This window comes from Temnothorax curvispinosus, unplaced genomic scaffold (assembly GCF_003070985.1).
Source record: "Temnothorax curvispinosus isolate PA1 unplaced genomic scaffold, ASM307098v1 QBEX01011751.1, whole genome shotgun sequence".
Classification (NCBI taxonomy): domain Eukaryota; kingdom Metazoa; phylum Arthropoda; class Insecta; order Hymenoptera; family Formicidae; genus Temnothorax; species Temnothorax curvispinosus.
The window spans coordinates 30,339-49,384 of record NW_020221531.1 but is presented as its reverse complement, the minus strand read 5'-3'; the positions used below and the strand labels follow the sequence as shown (position 1 = coordinate 49,384).

At 37.7% G+C, this 19,046-nt stretch overlaps 1 protein-coding gene across 1 annotated transcript in view; it reads left to right on the top strand.

Moving 5' to 3' along the window:
- Positions 1-19,046, top strand: part of LOC112461771 (transient receptor potential protein-like) — a 96,010-nt gene that overhangs the window by 63,849 nt on the left and 13,115 nt on the right. The window contains exon 6 of the mRNA XM_025027149.1: positions 10,477-10,647. Coding sequence (XP_024882917.1) covers positions 10,477-10,647 — 171 coding nt within the window. The remainder of the gene's footprint in view (positions 1-10,476; positions 10,648-19,046) is intronic.

The window sequence follows — 19,046 nt, the reverse complement described above, 5'->3', positions numbered from 1 at the left end:
TGTGCAATGCGCTGTGTGCAATACGGTCGTGTGTGCAATGCGCTGTGTGCAATACGGTCGTGTGCGCAATGCGCTGTGTGCAATACGGTCGTGTGTGCAATGCGCTGTGCGCAATATGATCGTGTAGACAAAGAAATATGTGCGCAATAATGCCTGTAGGCAATTGCTCTGTAGGCAATTTGAAATGTGTGCTATCGGGATTGTGTGTAATGGGTGTGTGCAAACGAACCTGTAGGCAATCGTTTTGTAGGCAAACGGGACCCTCCCGTCGAGTAGACCTCGACATGACAGCATACTCCGAAAAGAAAATTTGTAGGTGTTATTTTCTTCATATATAGTTCATATATACATTATTTATATCTTATAAACAGAGTAATTCCTTTATTTCCTTTTCCATAATCGTAGTACACTGACTCGCATGAGTCGGAAATCCATTGGGTTGAAAGAAGAATTCCTTTTCCGTCACGCGGTTACATTTATCACTAATAATAAGAATCTATCTTCTTTTCTCGTTGTTTCAGTGTATCTTTATTTGAGACAAATTAACGTGCGAGTAAGCGAGAGTGTGAATATATGAAAAGTAGAATAAAAGAAACAAAATGTAAGAGAGAATGAGAATAACGAGCATTATTTATATTGTGCTAGCATTTATTATTTATTTAGATTGTGTTAGCAGATTCTGTTATACTTCTGTTAGCGTTCTACTGACATCGCATGTAATATATCAGAACCGTCATCAAATCTGTAGTCTTTCTGCTGACAAAAATTTGTAGCAGATACTCTGCTTTCGACAGACTTGACCGTCTGAGTATTTTATAAGAATTGAAATAATGTAAAAACTAATAAGCATGAATGTAAATGCAAAAGCAATGTAATTATTTTGTAATTTTTAAAAATTTAATGAAATCTATGCATTAACACAAAATACTTGTCAGTAGAACGCTAACAAAAGTATAACAGAATCTGCTAACACAATTTAAATAATACTCGTTATTCTCATTCTCTCTTACATTTTGTTTCTTTTTTATTCTACTTTTCATATATTCATTCACACTCTCGCTTGCTCGCACGTTTGTTTCAAATAAGATACACTGAAACAACGAGAAAAGAAGATAGATTCTTATTATTAGTGATAAATGTAGCCGCGTGACGGAAAAGGAATTCTTTTTTCAACCCAATGAATTTCCGACTCATGCGAGTTAATGTACCACGATTATGGAAAAGAAAATAAAGGAATTACTCTGTTTATAAGATATAAATAATGTATGTATGAAGAAAATAACATCTACAAATTTTCTTTTCGGAGTATGTTGTCATGTCGAAGTCTACTCGACGGTCTCGACGTAAGCAACTCGCTGCTCCTCCGAAAAATATGTAATTTTCACACTACTGCCGATAATGGTCTGTTCTTTTTCGCTACACTTCTGAACTAGTGCAATAAGTTCACTTGTTGTACTAGTGCAGAAGTGCAGCGAAAAAGAACATTAATACAAAGATTTATTTAAATTACAAAAAAAACTGACTTTTCCCAAATAAAAATTACAATGAAGATGTCATCCCCAAATGATTTCCAATCGATTCCATTTATAATAAACATTAAACATAGTCACTATCTGCTAATTTGACGCTCGATAAATTTTGTTAATAACAAAAAATCTATTCTTTCCCAAATGTTTAAACAATTTTCCCAAACTTCCCCAAATGATTCCCAAATTATATGAAAAAGAATAATTCCAAAATATTCAATTTGTCTGCTAACTCTACGGCGGTAATGAATATTTAGTCTCAAGTAAATAGGGGGCGGCAGTGTGGTCTAGTGATAGAGCGCCAGACTTGTAATCTGAGGAACCAGGTTTGAGTCCACTAGAGCCATGAAGCATGGAATGTTTTTCCGATAGCTGCGCCCCTCCGTGCAAGATAGGCTCTTGTGCGGAGAAAACTGGGCTCCGTCTTTCAGAAAGAGACATTAAGCCGTTGGTCCAAAGGGTTAAAGTAAGAGGAGAAGGATAGTATTGGTAGTAGATTGCAAACCCTGCGGGGATATGCAATAAATTACGAATTTTACAGGAATTTTATAGAATTTTTAGTCTCAAGTAAATTACTTATTTTAAAAATTATTAAATGGTTTAATATAATTTAATTATTGCAGTTAAACGTGGTTTAAAAAAACAATTATGTTAATGTTTTATATATATATATTTTTTTTTACCTGAGACGATTATTCATTATTAAAAAAATTAGTTGAGACAGACTGTTTTATTTTATTAATTATTACCAATGTATTATCGTTAATTATATCTATAATTTATTAATTATACATATTACAGCTTTCACCCGACGCACCCGGGTCCGTAGCCGTCGGGGCTCTCAGTTTACAAAAGAAATATTTACAGGGCGCCAGCCAATTTTTACAAAATTAGCAAAAGAGTACACAACAAAACTTAGGGGTGGATGGTCGGAGAGACCCTCATCAGATATGACTGAATTAGATTTTCGCTTATTATTAATTCACATATATTTAACATTATATGGTTAATATAATTATGGCTCAGGCAAGAGAATATAGATTTATTATAATACTCACAGTTGCCGACAGAAACTTCTCGACAAATTCTTATTGTTATATATACAATAATTAATATACTTCAGTGACAAAGTACGACGTTTAGTACCGCACAATTCAATAAGGAACAGCGGTCCGACTACTCGGGGGAACGACTTAGGCCGCTTTGTTAGCTGGCGCGTGCGCGTCTCGTTAGTTTCGCCGGTGGGCCTAATGATATTCGGGCAGCCCCGTCAATTTTCCGGCTTCTTCGGCGACAACTGGTTTGACGTCCTTGTGCGCCTTATGGGCTGAGTCTAAGTGTGGCTGATATCGCTGTCTTCTCCTCGCCCTTACAATTGCTGGCACGGGTCGTTCATTCCCACCGATAGTTCCTTTATACCTTATCTCGTCTTTAAGATTTTCGAAATAATACGTTTCCTGTTCGCTTAAGTCACTCTAAGCATCAACATAACATATTTATACAGAATAACAATATCATATATACGTCAAAAAAACTCCCGACGAGTCGGATCGCGTCGATGTTGAGGGGAATATAATTATACTGTTACATAGTAATTATTTTTTACTAATTATTAATTTTCAAATAAATAGTAATTTATTTTTGACAAACTCTGCAGGTAACTGCGTTACAGAGATTGGGGAAATTGTGGAGGTCTGGCGGAAGTACTACGTGTCTCTATTTGCTGATACTTGCAATGCATCCGACCACATCTTAATTACTGCAGACTCTGAACGGGAACCCGGTATTTTGAAAGACGAAATACGAGCTGCGATTAAACATCTAAAGCAAGACAAGGCAGTAGGAACGGATAAAATACCGATCAAGGTAATCAGGAATATGGGAAAAATTGGAGTAGATATTCTGCACATCATCTGCTCTCGAATATGGGATAGCGGTGAATGGCCCAAAAACTGGTCTCACTCCTTGTTCATTCCACTATATAAAAAAGGCTCAACCAAGAAATGTATAAACAACTACAGATTGATTGCCCTCATATCCCATGCCAGCAAAGTACTACTGCACATCCTGAATACCAGGCTGCAAGCGTGTACTTGAATCGAGAAATCGCACCCGAACAAGCTGGCTTTGTAAAGGGAAGAGGAACGCGGAAGCAGATGCATATACTGAGACAAATTATAGAGAAGGGCAGAGAATTTAACAACCCACTATACATATGCTTTGTTGACTTTCGAAAAGCTTTTGACACTGTAAAATGGAGCAAACTGTGAGAAGTTCTTACAAAAAAATAAGCGTGCCATATCACCTGGTATACCTCATAAAGAAATTGTACGTAGGGAGTACAGCGGCAGTCCGGGTGGATGGAATTGATTCCGGAGACTACGGAGCTCGTGCTGGGGTTCGACAGGGATGTATCCTCTCACCTTTACTATTTAATATTTATACGGAGTACATAATGCGAACTGTCCTAGATGGATGGGATAAGAGTGTATCCCTAGGTGGACGGCTGATATCTAACTTGCGATATCCTGACGATACCATTCTTCTTGCATCAACTGAGGAAGACATAAACCTCCTTCAACTCCTAGAAAGAACAAGCCTCCAGCTTTGGTCTCGCGATTAACAGAGACAAAACCAAGATGATGATCGTAGATCGGATGGCTGATAACAGACCTGATGTTAGAAGTATAGCCAATTGTGAGGTTGTACACAGCTATACCTACTTTAGCTCCACCATCACTAACAAAGGAGAATGCGAGAAAGAGATTAAGAGACGCTGTGCCATGACCAGGTCGGCAATTGACAAACTCACAAAAATCTGGAAAGACCGAAAGATAACCAAAAACACAAAAATTCGCCTAATAAAGTGTCTTGTCTTTCCCATCTTCCTATACGGAGCTGAAACATGGACGATTCGACAACAAGACCGCAGAAAAATAGACGCCTTAGAAACGTGGTGCTGGCGACGCCTCCTGAGAATAAAATGGGCCGAACGACGTACCAACACCTCCATATTAAAAGAGCTTAACATACAGCATAGGCTCTCGTCGATCGTTCGGCTACGGGTCTTGAAGTACTTCGGACACATCACACGTAATGAGGACTCCATAGAGCGCCTAGTAGTACAGGGCCAAGTAGATGGCAAACGCTCGCGCGGCCGATCCCCGACTAGATGGACTGATCTCATAAAATCTACAACAAAATGCTCTATCACAGAATGTTCTCGCAGTGCCACAAATAGAGACAGATGGAGGCAAATTGCAAGAGCTGCGGCGGAATCGGTATGCAGTTCATAACCACGACCACTCTGTCAAGAGTGTACGACTAAAAAGAAGAATTAATTATTTTAATAAAGAATTTATTTCTACTAATTTATCAATTTGTAAAAAAAAATTAATTTATTTTTGCATAAATACTAATGTTTGGGCGTCGCTTTCCGACGGTCGCCCTGAATCTGGATTCCGCTCAGAGTTGAGCAAGAAGCGTGGATAACGCGAGTCGTAAATTCGCGGGAGGAATGAGGATTAAAGCACTCGGAACACAGATTGCACAAAGAAATATATAGTCTTTATTTCAAGAACGGAAAAGACGCGAGAGGGAACAACGGATTGTGCGCCGCGGATTCGGAAATCTTCTGAGTCGTTCGTAATTTTCTGCCAGGTATCGCGAACGGAAATCTTGTCTCAGCTTCTCGCATCGAAGCCTCTCGCGGAGCGGAAATCTTGTACATACGTGTCGAACGGAAATCTTGAGCGCGCGGCAGAAGAACGATCGCGAGCGGAGCACGACCGGAAGTTTTCGGACCCCTCGCTAAGTAGCACACTTAATGAAAAAATATAAGTAACTTTGATCCGCACTTTAAGACGAAACGAGCGAGTAGCGATTCAAGCAGCGATTTAAGAGAGAGAGAGCCGTGCTGTCTTTAGACGAGGATTGATACGCGACGACTTTCGGCTATGAGTTCTGGTCCACGACTTGAGGCTAGGAATCCTCAGCAACGACTGACTGTCCGGCGAGCGAATTCGCCGTTTACTCAAGAGGGTTGTTTTTCAGGAACGAACGCGCGATGAGAGCTGAATCGCTATTCGTCCGTATGGTCACATCACGCGTTATAACAGCCGTTTCCGTGCTTCGACAAATAAGGGAGCACTCTCGTAACGCGTGATCGCGATCGATGGACTGCAAGGGCGCGGGGATCGCGGGGAACGTATGTTTCGAACAAGTTCGACAGAGCTCGAACAACATAAACATCGGTATTTCTCGATGTTAAATATAATAATGTTTTCGAGCCGATGTTTCGCGTAGGAAAGTTCGACGGATCTCGAACAACTAATTTTCACGTACCTAACTAGAAATTTTTCTCTGACAAATTACCAATTTTTTAAGTAATGCGTAATTCACTTCTACCTAAATATTATTAATTTTTACGTAATTAGTAATTTTTTGTAACTAATTATTATAATTTGCTAATTTAATAAAACTTTAGGTAAATATGTAGAATAACGGCACGCTCTCTGATTCCTTTGAAATTTTCAAATTTTGTGTATTTTGGGTAGTAAAAAACATTCTCAGAAGGAAAATTGTTGCTCATGTTCGGTTTGTTTATAATTAATACTTAAAATATTACAATGTCGGTAAGTAAAGAAATAATAATTTATGAATATACATTTCGCTTCTTACTATTAAATCATATGTTATTTACAACCTTATTCAATTATATATTTTAAAATTACAATCTATGTATGTTAAAGCAGAGAATAGTAGAAAGCGTAAATACAGGGTATTCTCTACTGTAACCAAAAGCACAAACTGTTGTCTGCTTTAATTGTGATCCTTTAAATTTTCGTCTCAAAACATTTTTCAAATAAAAAGCCATGTATTTGTATTACCAATTACATCTTGAACTGTAAGCAAAGACTGTTATTAATTTGTTTTACTGAATATAATATATCGAACAACTATATTGAAGTTGTAAATAACATAATATGATCTAATTGAAATAAGAAGCAAAATATATATCCATAAATTATCGTTTCAATTATTATTTCTTTACTTACTAACATCGTCATCTTAAGTATTAATTAGAAACAAACAGAACATGAGCGATAATTCCCCCCCCCCCGTTCTCAGAATCTTTTTTTACTACACAAAATACACAAAATTTGTAAATTTTAAAGGAAATTGATCGAAGAGGGTACTATTATATAATATATATATTTACCAAAATTTATTTTGTTATTGCTAATTTCGTGAATAATTAATATTTCCAGACACCATGATATAAAATCAACGTCTATCATAATAATGGATAATAATGTACTCGATTCAACTAATTAGCATAATTGCCTACTGTTACGTACGGAAATTTTATCCTAAAATTTCGGACAACACACGTTGAAATTTTTGAACGCTTTTTAGACGACGCACGCTAGCTCGGAATTCCGAGCGAACGCTCAGATCAATACAAATGTTTGTTTTATCCTACGGTTATCGGACGGCCGTTGGTAGGCTGGGAACCAGATGGAGCTCAAAAAAACTACGTTTCTAGAAACTTCTAGAAAACCTCCCCCCTTAAGACACGTAGGAAGTGGTGAGAATCTTGTGCAGGAAGTTCTGGCTATTTTCGGGTATAAAAAGGGCGGAGAACGCCGCGGAGCGACACATCGTTTTTGGCTTCGGCTTTGTTAGTCACATAGTTTTAGACTTCGGCTCTGTTACTTAAATCATTTTTCTAACTCTTATTCAATTCCAGACAGTCACTTTCCGACATTCGACTATACGTTCAAGTCTGAGCATTTGCGCTCGATTCTGGGACTTAATCCCTGTACTCTTATACTTTAAGACCGCGCTTCACGCATAACTCAGTTTGTACTAAATACTAAGATCTAAAGAATAAAGGTAAGATAAGTTTGAAAAAGGGAATAAGCTTGAAATCTGGGATCTCATCTCGTATTAAAATTCTTAATCAATCACTCCTGAGTTTCGACTCACAGTTTTCGCTGACAAAGAGCGTGGCGATCTGTCCTGGGCGCTGACGAAGAGTATGGCAAACTGGTACTTTCGCTGCCGAAAGGCGTGACCATTACGGGGTTGCAGATTCTTAGAAATCGTAATAATCGTTATTAATTCTCAAAAGTAAATTTGGCCTTTATGCTGACGAAGAGTGTGGCGGTTTGGCTTTGAGCGCTGACGAAGAGTGTGGCGATCGAGCTTTAAAATTTATTTTTGAGAACTCAGGCTAAATTACGAAAAAAAGAGGTAGACAAGTTCAAATCAAACAAATTAGGTTCCAGATCAAACAAGCTATTACTTCTAATCAAGATCCTCTCCCTCTCCTCCAGGAATTGCAACAACTAGAAAACGCACCATTTAAACCTATTCCTGTCGATTTCGACATTGATTATCCTAATTACAATCAGATAGATAAAAGTGATCCTTGTTACGAAACTTATAGACTCCGATATCTTTTCGGCCCCGAGCGATAATAATAATAATAATAATAACTTTCACACGACTTGTTCAAATCCCTGGTAAATTGCTTAAATGCATTGACCAAAAAACGAACAAACAACAGACAGAACGTGACACTACAATACAAATTGCGCTACAGATCACTTTCTCGTTCTCTTCAACTTTTACAATTTACAATACAGCATATGCGTACTACATACATACATGTGCAATTTTGGATACACTTTCCTTCTTAAAGATCTTCTCGATCCTTCTTAAAGATCTCCTCGGAATCCCTGCGATCAATATATATTGATGATCACTATCTGTCACGACGGTCACGACTGTCACTACACTAGATAAATCCGACCCGCTGATATTTCGCTTCTTGTAACGCCCATCTTAATATCGTGACACTTCGATCCTTGCATGACGCGAACGAAATTCGGAATTAAACGATCGGTATTTAACGATAAGAGACCAGTGTTGCACGATATATATTTCTAAGTTATAACTGACTGACAGAACGCTGAACACTCTGTCTGCACTGAGCGTACACGCACACGAGGTACACGTACATATATGCTGTCTTTTTTTAAACACTCGAGGTATCTCAAAAACGCCATCTATCGATGCAAAAGCAACCGTACGTACGGCGACGACGACGACGACGACGACGGCGTTTCTTAATTGTAAAATTTAACATTTCAGACTTTGCGTCGCAATATCTCTGCTCGTAGGGCACGTAGCGAAAAAAATACTTTTATTACATAATTCAAACCCAAGCTATCGATCAAGCCTACTTAGAATTTGATCCGTTCACTTGTTATTGAGATCTCAAAATCTCGGGTACTTGTAACTCGTGCGTTCGCGTAAATAAAAAAAAGAGTCACGGCGGTCTTGCGCTGCGCGTGTACTTGACGCGAGACACTACCGTGTCTCTTGATGTATACAAATTTGATACTTGATACAAGTCTGTTATTTTCTCTGTTATCGTTCACATTTGCGGCACTAAATTTGCATATAAATTTTTAACGGAACACACGAAAAAGTACACGAAAGGTTTAATTAGCGGTAACAGAGATGTTATGACACTTCCACTGCGTTTTCTTTGAATATGTACGGCTATTAGACGGCTTTAGATATGTACGGCTATTAACTTGTGTTGAACTTGTGTTAGTACAGTGACAGACTGTACTAACTGTGCAGACTATACAAACTGTGCGTCCGACTACCACGGTGCTAACCTGAATTATGAATAAACCTTATCCTAATTGTTTATATGCTCTATTTTAATCTTTTTATGAATGAAAATTGCATTTATTACCCGAAACGATATATTATACACTTGAAAGAAACTTTATCGATGGAAAATATTGATACAAAATTTCAAGAGGCTCAAAAATTTACTTTATTGCTACTACTAAATCAGTTTTTTTTATTTTTTTAACTGTAATATTATTTTGATTTTAATGAAACTCGGGGAAAAATATCTATGTTCTAAAAGAACTATTTCACGATTTTGTATTCACTATTCCTCTCAAGATAAGTACTGAAAAAAAGTACAGCCTTGCAGCAATATCCCTGAAGCCATTTAGCCCCAGTCTCTCCTAACGGCTGAACAGATGTTTTTTTAGTTTTCGATGTCAATGTGTTTAGAATGTTCTAAAACGTAGGAAAATTGCATTGAAAAGAAATGTCCGTGTGCGTGTGCGTGTGCGTGTGCGTGTGCGTGTGCGTATGCGTGTGCGTTTGCGTGTGCGTATGCGTGTGCGTGTGCGTGTGCGTGTGCGTGTGCGTGTGTGTGTGTGTTAATTTTATGTAATATGAAATAAAACATAATTATAAACAATTAACAATATACAGATTCATAAGTTCTATATTTATTTATAATATAATGCACATATAATTTAATTGATAAGGTTGTGTTGGATTATGATGGGACGTGTCGGGGTACATTTAGATGTTTGGGGTGAGTGGGGGTGGTCAGGTAAATGGCGTGAGTAAAAGTCTGTAAGGGTATGAAAGGTATTGGGAAATATAAGGGTGTATACAAATATTGAAATGTCGATTTATAAAGGGACACCGAGACGACAACAATGACATTGATGATAATGTTTCTTAAATGCAATTATATATGTTTAAGAAAGGTATAGAAACTAACACACACATGTGCTATCTGGAAGTCTTACGTGAAAGTACCATTTTTGTTTTTCGAGAAAATCATAGAGAATTCGAATCCATTTGGTCAAAGTTCGAGTCTACTTGAACATACTGCTTTTATTTTTCGAAATGGTCATAGAGAGTTTGAAACTATAATCTACAGATTTGAACTTACTTATAAGATATTTAATCCCATTGCTAACTCCATTCATGCATTATTTTTCAACAACACTAAATCAAGACAACAATCAAATTCCACAAGCTTAATCTAGCATTAAGTTCTCTCAAATACACAAATGTACATATTCGTCTGTCTTAAATATAATTCTACATCCAGGAGATGCGGGAACAAACGCAGCAATTTGCGACCTCTTTATTGGACCACGCGCGCACGTCTTACGAATTGGAAGTAATGTTAAACTACAATCCTACTGGCGAGAATTGGGACCCTGGAGAGAGGCAGACCTTGGACCGGCTTAAACTAGCTATTAAATATAAGCAGAAACAAGTATGTAGTCTCGATAATACGTTTTGTATGTTTATATATATCTTGTATATTTTTATGAGATATAAAAATGTAAAAAACTGATAATAATAATAGTAATAATACTGGCAAAAAAGTGTGGCGCATATATGTATAGGTACTTACATTTATATGTATATATCTTCAATATTTAATAATACGTACTTAATTATGTGACATATGCAGAATATTTCCGTTCTGATTAATATACTTACTCGAATATTACCAGTACTTTTTAGAGATTAAATAGTATTAAAAGACAGATTTTTTTACATAAAAATATTTAATCTCGAACCATAGATTTAATGCAATTTCGAGATAAATTTAATTTTTTAAAATAAAATCAGTTTTATAAAGTGTTTGTGGCTTTTCTCATAACAAGTTTAATGATGTAAAGTCTATTCTAGATCAAACGACCTAACGCGAACATAACAAAGTCTCGACTTAGCTTTGTTTAGTATTATTTTGCAAGATTAATATTATTTCACCTATTATTTATATAGCAAGATATACACAACTGTCAAAATTATGCTATGACAGCCGCTCACGAAGTTAACGCAACGAGAGAACCAATCAGCATCGCAAAAAAAAGTCAACAATAAACTTCGAGACTTTCGAAAAGACTTCGAGAGATACGAGTATCGATTTAACATGCCTTTTTGCTTCCTCATAGAGGAAGCTTTGTTTTCATAAACTTCGTATATGGATCTTTGATCGCATATAAAGCTAGGTCTAATCAACCAAATTTTAAAAAATTATATATAAAAAAATAAGGATAGAAAAGACCAAAGAAAATATTGTTTTTCTAACGCGAGCGTGAATGGGCCGCTTTTCGCTCTTGTTTTGAGTGAGCAAAACGATCCATTTCTCCACTAGTTGAAAAATGGAGCCATTTCTCAACTAGTGGAGAGGTAATTATGCATAATAGCGACGTCCTCTCCGATGACCTTGACCTTGACATATGTTGTGAAGGTCACCTTACTGAGTGACCTTCAAAAGGTTTTAGCCGTCGGTCATTGTTTATTAAAAAGTTATAAACAAAAAAAGTTTGAAAAATATAGCAGTTATTTTGAGTTTTGGAAGGCATAAACGACTAATATAAACGTTTTTTTTTAAAGCAGAGAATACTTTATTTCGCGAGAAAGTTGCTGCTTTACCAAAATACAACATTTAAAGCAGTAAATTGTTGATAAATTGAAGTCTTTTTGTTAATGCAGTGAATTGAAACCGATTTCAATGACCTTGATATATATTGTCAAGGTCATGACCCCGAGTGACCTTCAGAAGGTTTTAGCCGTCGCTCGCTATTCGTTAAAAAGTTATTAACAAAAAAGTTTGGAAAATATAGCATATATAGGTGCATATATAGGTTAATTGACGCGCTTTAAACACTTAAATACTTTTAAAGCGCGTCAACTAATCTATGTAGGTTAGTGATCAACGATTTACTGCTTTAAATGTTGTGTTTTAGTAAAGCAGCGACTTTCTCGCGAAATAAAGTATTCTCTGCTTCAAAAAAAAGACGTTTATATTAGTCGTTTATGCCTTCCAAAACTCAAAATAGCTGCTATATTTTTCAAACTTTTTTTGTTTATAACTTTTTAATAAACAATGACCGACGGCTGAAACCTTTTGAAGGTCACTCAGTAGGGTGACCTTCACAACATATGTCAAGGTCAAGGTCATCGGAAAGGACGTCGCTATTATGCATAATTACCAGTGGAGAAATAAAATTGTAAAACAAGCGCGAAAAGCGGCCTGTTTCACGCTCTTGTTAGGAAAAATAGTATGAACAAATAGTATGAACAACTTGTGGGAAGAGTGGTCGAGCCCAAATGAGTGTGATGGTCGCACGAGCTTCGCGACCAACTTCACACTTATTTAGAATCGACCACTTTTCCCACTAGTTGTACAATATACTATTTTTTAGTTTTTGATGCCAATGTGTTCAGAATGTTCTAAAACGTCGGAAAATCGTAATTCTAAAAAATGTCCGTATGTGTATATGTATGTGTGTGTGTGTGTGTGTGTGTGTGTGTGTGTGTGTGCCAAATTTACCGAAACTTCTATAACTCAAAAACTGACTAATCAAATATTAAAGAATTATATATGAAATAGGGGTAGAAAAAACTGAAGAATATAATAGAATTAATAAAAATTGCTTATAATAAAGGAGTTACCGATTTCTATCTAAAAAAATCTACATGATGATTACTCTAATTTGCCAATTATAGCCGGATGAAAATGAAAAACTTAATTGTTTATTATATTGTTAGCAATTTACAAATGTGCTTTAGGTTTATTATACCTACACCGCGGCTGAATATCGATGTTTCCATCTTATTATTGTTTAGTGTGTTATTGTGATAAATTTTATTACATGCCTCAGTGGTCGAATTGGTACGACGCCCTACACGGAATGAGGGAGGTTTCAGGTTTGAACCCTGGCTGAGGTAATATTTTTCGCAATAAATTTAATAATTTAATTTAATTTAAATTATTTTAAAAATGAGATGCTTATATATAAGCATCAAAGATTATTAACGTCTTGACGAATACAGGACCAAAACCAATGGTTGAATCGTCACGATGATTATTTGCCAATTATAGCCGGATGAAAATGAAAAACTTAATTGATAATTATTTTAATTTCCGCAAATTTTGAGATATCAAGCTTCATTTTTTTTATGGATAAAGTATTATTAAAGGTAGGTTAGTGTTGAATTTGGCAATGATCGGTGAAGGGGTTACCGATTTTTGCCTAAAAAGTGTACAAGTTATACATGTAATCTTATATATAAAGTATCATTAAAAGAAGGTTGTTTTCAATTTGGCGAAGATTGATAAAAAGGTTTCTGCCTAAAAAATATATAAGGTAGACCGAGGCGAATCGGATTACTAATTAGCACGATAAAACAGCTCGTTTGAAACAAAACACTAACAAAAACTGAGACTTCCGGTTCCGGAGCGTTGATAGTGACAGGTGTGAAAATAGCAGAGATAAAGTAGTAGCGAAAGTGTGGTTCGGAAAGGATTGGAGGGGGCGAAAACAGCGGAGCGGGAAGGGGTGGAGGTGTGAGACGGCGGAGGCGAAAGAGTTGAGAGGGGGTGGAGTTGATAAGAAGGTGAAAAGATAAGGAAAAGTGACCGGAGAAAGGTGACGGTTGCGGCATAGACGAGAGGTAATATAGAGGGACGATAGAACGGAAGGCAGTGACACGCAAACGAACATAGGCTAGTTCGGATATAGAAGGGATAACTACTAAAAGTGCCATAGGATAAATAACGAGTAAGAGGGGTAGGCAAAGGTAAGTGCGGCGGATGGAGACAGGGAAGGAAATAGGAATAGGAATAGGAACAGAGAGTAAACAGCAGGAAGATAAAGAAAAGAAGAGAGAAGGCGAAGGGGAGAAGAAGGCAAGAGGCAGGCGTACAAAGGCAGAAGAGCTTGCCAAACAAAGAGGAAGAACGGACAGCCTAGGATCGGTCAAAGACTTCATTCTGAAAAGGAAAAGAAAAAAGTTAGAGGAAAAAGCGACTAGAACAGCAGAGAAAGAATAAATCCTCGATAAGTTTAACGAAGGACCAATAGATCACTGCGGCGAAGATTAAAAAAGGAAAAGAGGATAAAGGAAACATGGCGACAGAAGAGCTACTAAACGAAATACTAAGAAAAATGGAAGAACAAGAGAAAAAAAAAAAGAAAGAAAGATAAGGAGGAAATAAAAAACAAAATTAGGGGACTGAAGGAGGAACTGAAAAGGAGCGAGGAGATATGGGAGAAACAAAGAAAGGCGCTGGAAGGAAGAATTAAGAGTTTGGAAGAGAAGGTAGAGAAGATAGAGGTTAACTTCGTGGAGAGGAATGAGGGAGGGGAAGTAATAAGGAAAGTGAAGGAGATAGAAAGAAGTATGGAGATGGCGGAAAGAGGAAAGAGGAGAAATAACATAATTGTGAGAAAAGAGAAAATAGGAAGTGATAAGGAAAGAAAAGAAAAAATCGAAAATTTGATAGAAGAAATAAATAAAACGAAAGAGGCAATCGAGGAAGTACAAGAAATTGGCTATGGAGATATTAAGATGAAGATGTTGAGATGCAAAAACTGGGAAAGCAAAAGGGAGATAATGATAAGAAGGAGGGAACTAGGAAGGAAACATGGATGCTTCCTGGATGACGATCTTACCAAAAAAGAAAGACAGATGCAGAGAGAGATAAGAGGGATAGCAAAGGAGAAGAGGGAGACAGGAAAGAGAGTCACGGTCGGTTACCAAAAAATATGGGTGGATAATAAGGAATAGAGATGGAAAAAGTAAAGGAGAGCTAGAAGAGAGGACTGATTTTCGCAGACCAGAAAGAAAGGAAAAAGGATATAGAAATGAAGAGAGTGAGGAACGAGGGAAAAAGAGAGGAGACACAGATAGGAAGACAAGAAGGGATTAAGAAAATACAGAAAAGGCGGAACGCTACCGAAGAGATTGGAATGGGAGAAGAAGGTACAAAGGAGGGGGAAGAGGAAGTCGTTGGAGGAAACGATATAGGGGTGGGGGCCGAGGGATATGAAGAAGAAGAGGAAGGAAATGGCAGAGGGGGGGAAGAGACGAAGAGTGTGGCTTTCTGGAACGTAGCAGGTATAAAAAACAAGGATAAGGACTTCTGGGAGAGGATAAAGGAATGGGATGTAATGATGGAGACATGGTTGGATGATAAAGGATGGGAGAAAGAGAAAAAGAAGCTACCAAGAGAATATAAGTGGAGAGTACAGTTAGCGACCAGAAAGAACAGGAAAGGTAGAGCGTGCGGAAGAATGCTATTATGAATAAGGAAAAGCGTAGAGGAGGTAAAGGAAAGAAGGGAGATGGTAGAGGAAGAAGGAAAAATCGAAGGTAAGGTAAGAATAGGAGAGGAAATATGGAGAATAATAGGAATTTATGTAAACAACGATGTAGACAAAAAGTTAGAAAGTTTGAAGGAGTGGACGGAGGAGGGGGAAAAAGGAGTAAGGACCATAGTAGGTGGTGACTTTAATGCGAGAACAGGAGAGGAGGGAGGATGGGAAGAGAAAGTCGAGGGAAGAGGGGAGGAAAAAGAGAGAAAATCTAAAGACAAAAGGTAAATAAGGATGGTAGGAAACTACTGAAATTTATCGAGGAAAGAGGATGGATGATACTAAACAGAGGCATGAAGGGGGATAAGGAGGGAGAATTTACATACACAGGAGGGAAAGGTGAGACAGTTATAGACTACGTAATAGGGGACAAGGAGATCAGAGAAAGAGTAGAAAGATTGCAAGTAGGAGAAAGGGTAGACTCAGACCATCACCCATTAATACTCTGGGTGAGAGGTAGCCCAAAAAGAAAGCAGAGAAGGAGAGTAGCGGAAAGAATGAGAAGAAGAGGGAAGAACACAATTTAGGGAAAAGCTAGGTATTATTAGAGGATAAAGAGAGCTGCAAGAGGAGAGAGAGGAAGGAACGCTGAAGATAAGAAGAGTAATAGAAGAGAATGAAAAAGAGAATGAAAGAGGGGTTAACAAGAACAGAAGAGGGTGGTGGGATGAGGAATGCAGGGAGAGAAAGAGGGGAATGAGGAGAGAACTAAGAAAATGGAGAAAAGGAAAGGGAGAGGCGGAAAGATACAGAGAAGGAAAGAGGGAGTATATGAAAATATGCGAAAGAAAGAAAAAGGAGGAGAAAGAAAGAATGATTAGAGAGATAGGGGAAGCGAGAACGGAAGGAAAGGTATGGGATTTGATAGGCAGGGTGAGGAAGAGAAGGAAGAGGATAAACGAAGAGATAAAACCGGAGGAGTGGAAGGAATTTTTCATGGAATTAATAGGTGGAGTGGAGAACAGGGTGGTGAAAGGGGAAGGAGGAGAGGGCAGACAAGAAGAGAAAGAGATAGAACTGGAGAAAGTAAGAATGGTAATAAAGAAACTGAAAACAGGAAAAGCAATAAGCAATGACGGGATACCAAACGAGGCGTGGAAATTTGGAGGAAAAGAAATGGTGAAATGGATATGGGAGATATGCAAACGGGTCTGGAGAGGGGAAGGCTGGCCGAAGCAATGAAAGAAAGGTGAGATAATATCAATAGTGAAGAAAGGAGAAGGGCGAGAGGTGAAGGACTATAGAGGGATAACGATCATGTCCTCGATGTACAAAATTTACACGGCGATATTAGCAGAAAGGATAAAGAAGGAGGTAGAAATCAAAAAATTGATCCCCGATAACCAAGCAGGATTTAGAAAAGGAATGGGGACGATGGATCAAATATTCGCGTTAAATTACTTGGTGAATAGACAACTAGGAAAAAATTTCTTTTTTCTTTTCGGGAAAAAATTTCCTTTCGGAAAGATGACTACTGTTTGTGAATTTGAAGGCGGCATTTGACTCAGTGGATAAAAAAATACTAAGCAAGGCAATGAAAGAGAAAGGAGTGAGACAAGGGCTGATAGACAGGGTAGAGAAGGTATTGAGAGAAACAAAGAGCAGAGTGGGAAAGAGAAAAGAGAGTGGAGGACAATTTTGGACGGCGAAGGGCTTGAGACAAGGATGCCCGCTAAGCCCAATATTGTTTAACTTATTAATCGCAGACATAGAGGATTACATGAAAAAGGGCGGATGGGGAGGCATAAGATTAAGAGGTGAGAAGATATACACGCTAATGTATGCAGATGATATAGCACTGTTGGCGGAGGAGGAACAGGACATGAGGTCAACATGATAAGCAGGACATGATAAGCAGGACATGATAAGCAGGTTAGAGAGATGTTTAAACGGGAAAGGTTTAACATTGAGTATAGAGAAGGCAAAGATAATGAGGTTTAGAAAGGGAGGAGGAAGGAAGAAGAAATATGACTAGAGATGGAAGGGGAAGAAGTTAGAGGAGGTCAATGAGTTCAAATACCTGGGGTATACGTTGAAAAAAAATGGAGGACAGGAAGCGCATATCAGAGAGAGAAGAAGGAAGGCAGCAAGAGTAATGAGAGAAGTGTGGGGGGATAAGGAAAAGAGTGTGGGGGATAGGGAAAAGAATGTGGAAAAAGGACTGCAAAAGAAGGGTATGGCTATATGACACTCTGATATGAACGGTGATGGGATACGGGGCAGAAATATGGGGATGGAAGAAAAGGAGGGAGGTAGAAGGTATTCATGAGAGATATCTCAGATGGATACTTGGATTAAATTAGAGGACGCCAGGATATATAGTTAGAGATGAAATAGAAAGGGAAAAGATGAGAGCTAGAGCAAGTAAGAGAGCATGGAAGTTCGAAAGAAAACTGGAAGAAGGCAAAAAAGGAGAAATAGCGAGAAAATGTTTGGAAGAAATGAAAGAAAGATGGAAGAGGGGAAGGATAATAAGAAGATGGGAGCAGGAGAGAAAGCACTATCTGGAAGAAATTGAGGTAGAAGTGGAAGGGGAGGAGGAGTTAGAAGAGGAAGCATTGAAGAGGAAAGAGAAATGGAAGGAGAAACAAGAAAGGATGGAAAAGATCATGGGATCAAATTACAATAGGTGATATAAGAGTATAAGGAAGAACGGGATTCCGGACTATCTAAAGAAGGGATGGGATTAAGCAAGATGGAGCAGGGTTGCAAGATTTAGACTTGGTAACGAAGTGAGAGAGGGACTATACTGGGGAAAAGAGGAGGATAAAAAATGCAGGATATGGGAGGGAAGTGGAGACATGGGAACATATATGGAAGGAATGTACGAGATGAGAGAAGTGGGAAGGAGAGGGGTGGCAGGATGTGGTGGGGAGACTACTGGGAGAAAAGGGAGAGGGAGAGGAATTGAAAGCAATAGAAAAAATGAGACGAGATAGAGGAGGGAGGAAAATGGGAAAGGAAGAGAAAGGATCCAACAATTCAACGAAGGAGGACCAAGGAAAACGAGACAGCAAAAAGGATTAAAGAGGAATATGTCTATAATAAATTATATGTATTTAATTGTATGTAAATTATTGTAAATTGGATGTACAGGGTTGGGTACGTCCCTACAAAACGCCCTTTTAAACTCCTTTGGGATAATAAAGTACCTTTCTAACCTAACCACTAACGAAAACAATCTTAAAACTTATATTGATCCGACTCGCCTCGGTCTATCCTAAGTTATTTAAAGGATTAAGAGAATTAAGGGAAGATTGTTATTGAATTTGGTGAGGATCGGTGAAGAGATTACCGATTTCTGCTTAAAAAATGTGTAAGTTAATTGATGGATAGAATATCATTTAAGGAAAGTATTGAATTTGGTGAGAATCGGTGAAGGAGTTACCAATTTTTGCTTAAAAAGTTACATGTATAAGTTATACATGTAATTTTATATAGAGTATCATTAAAAGAAGGTTGGTATTGAATTTGGCGATAATTGGTAAAAAAATTTTTT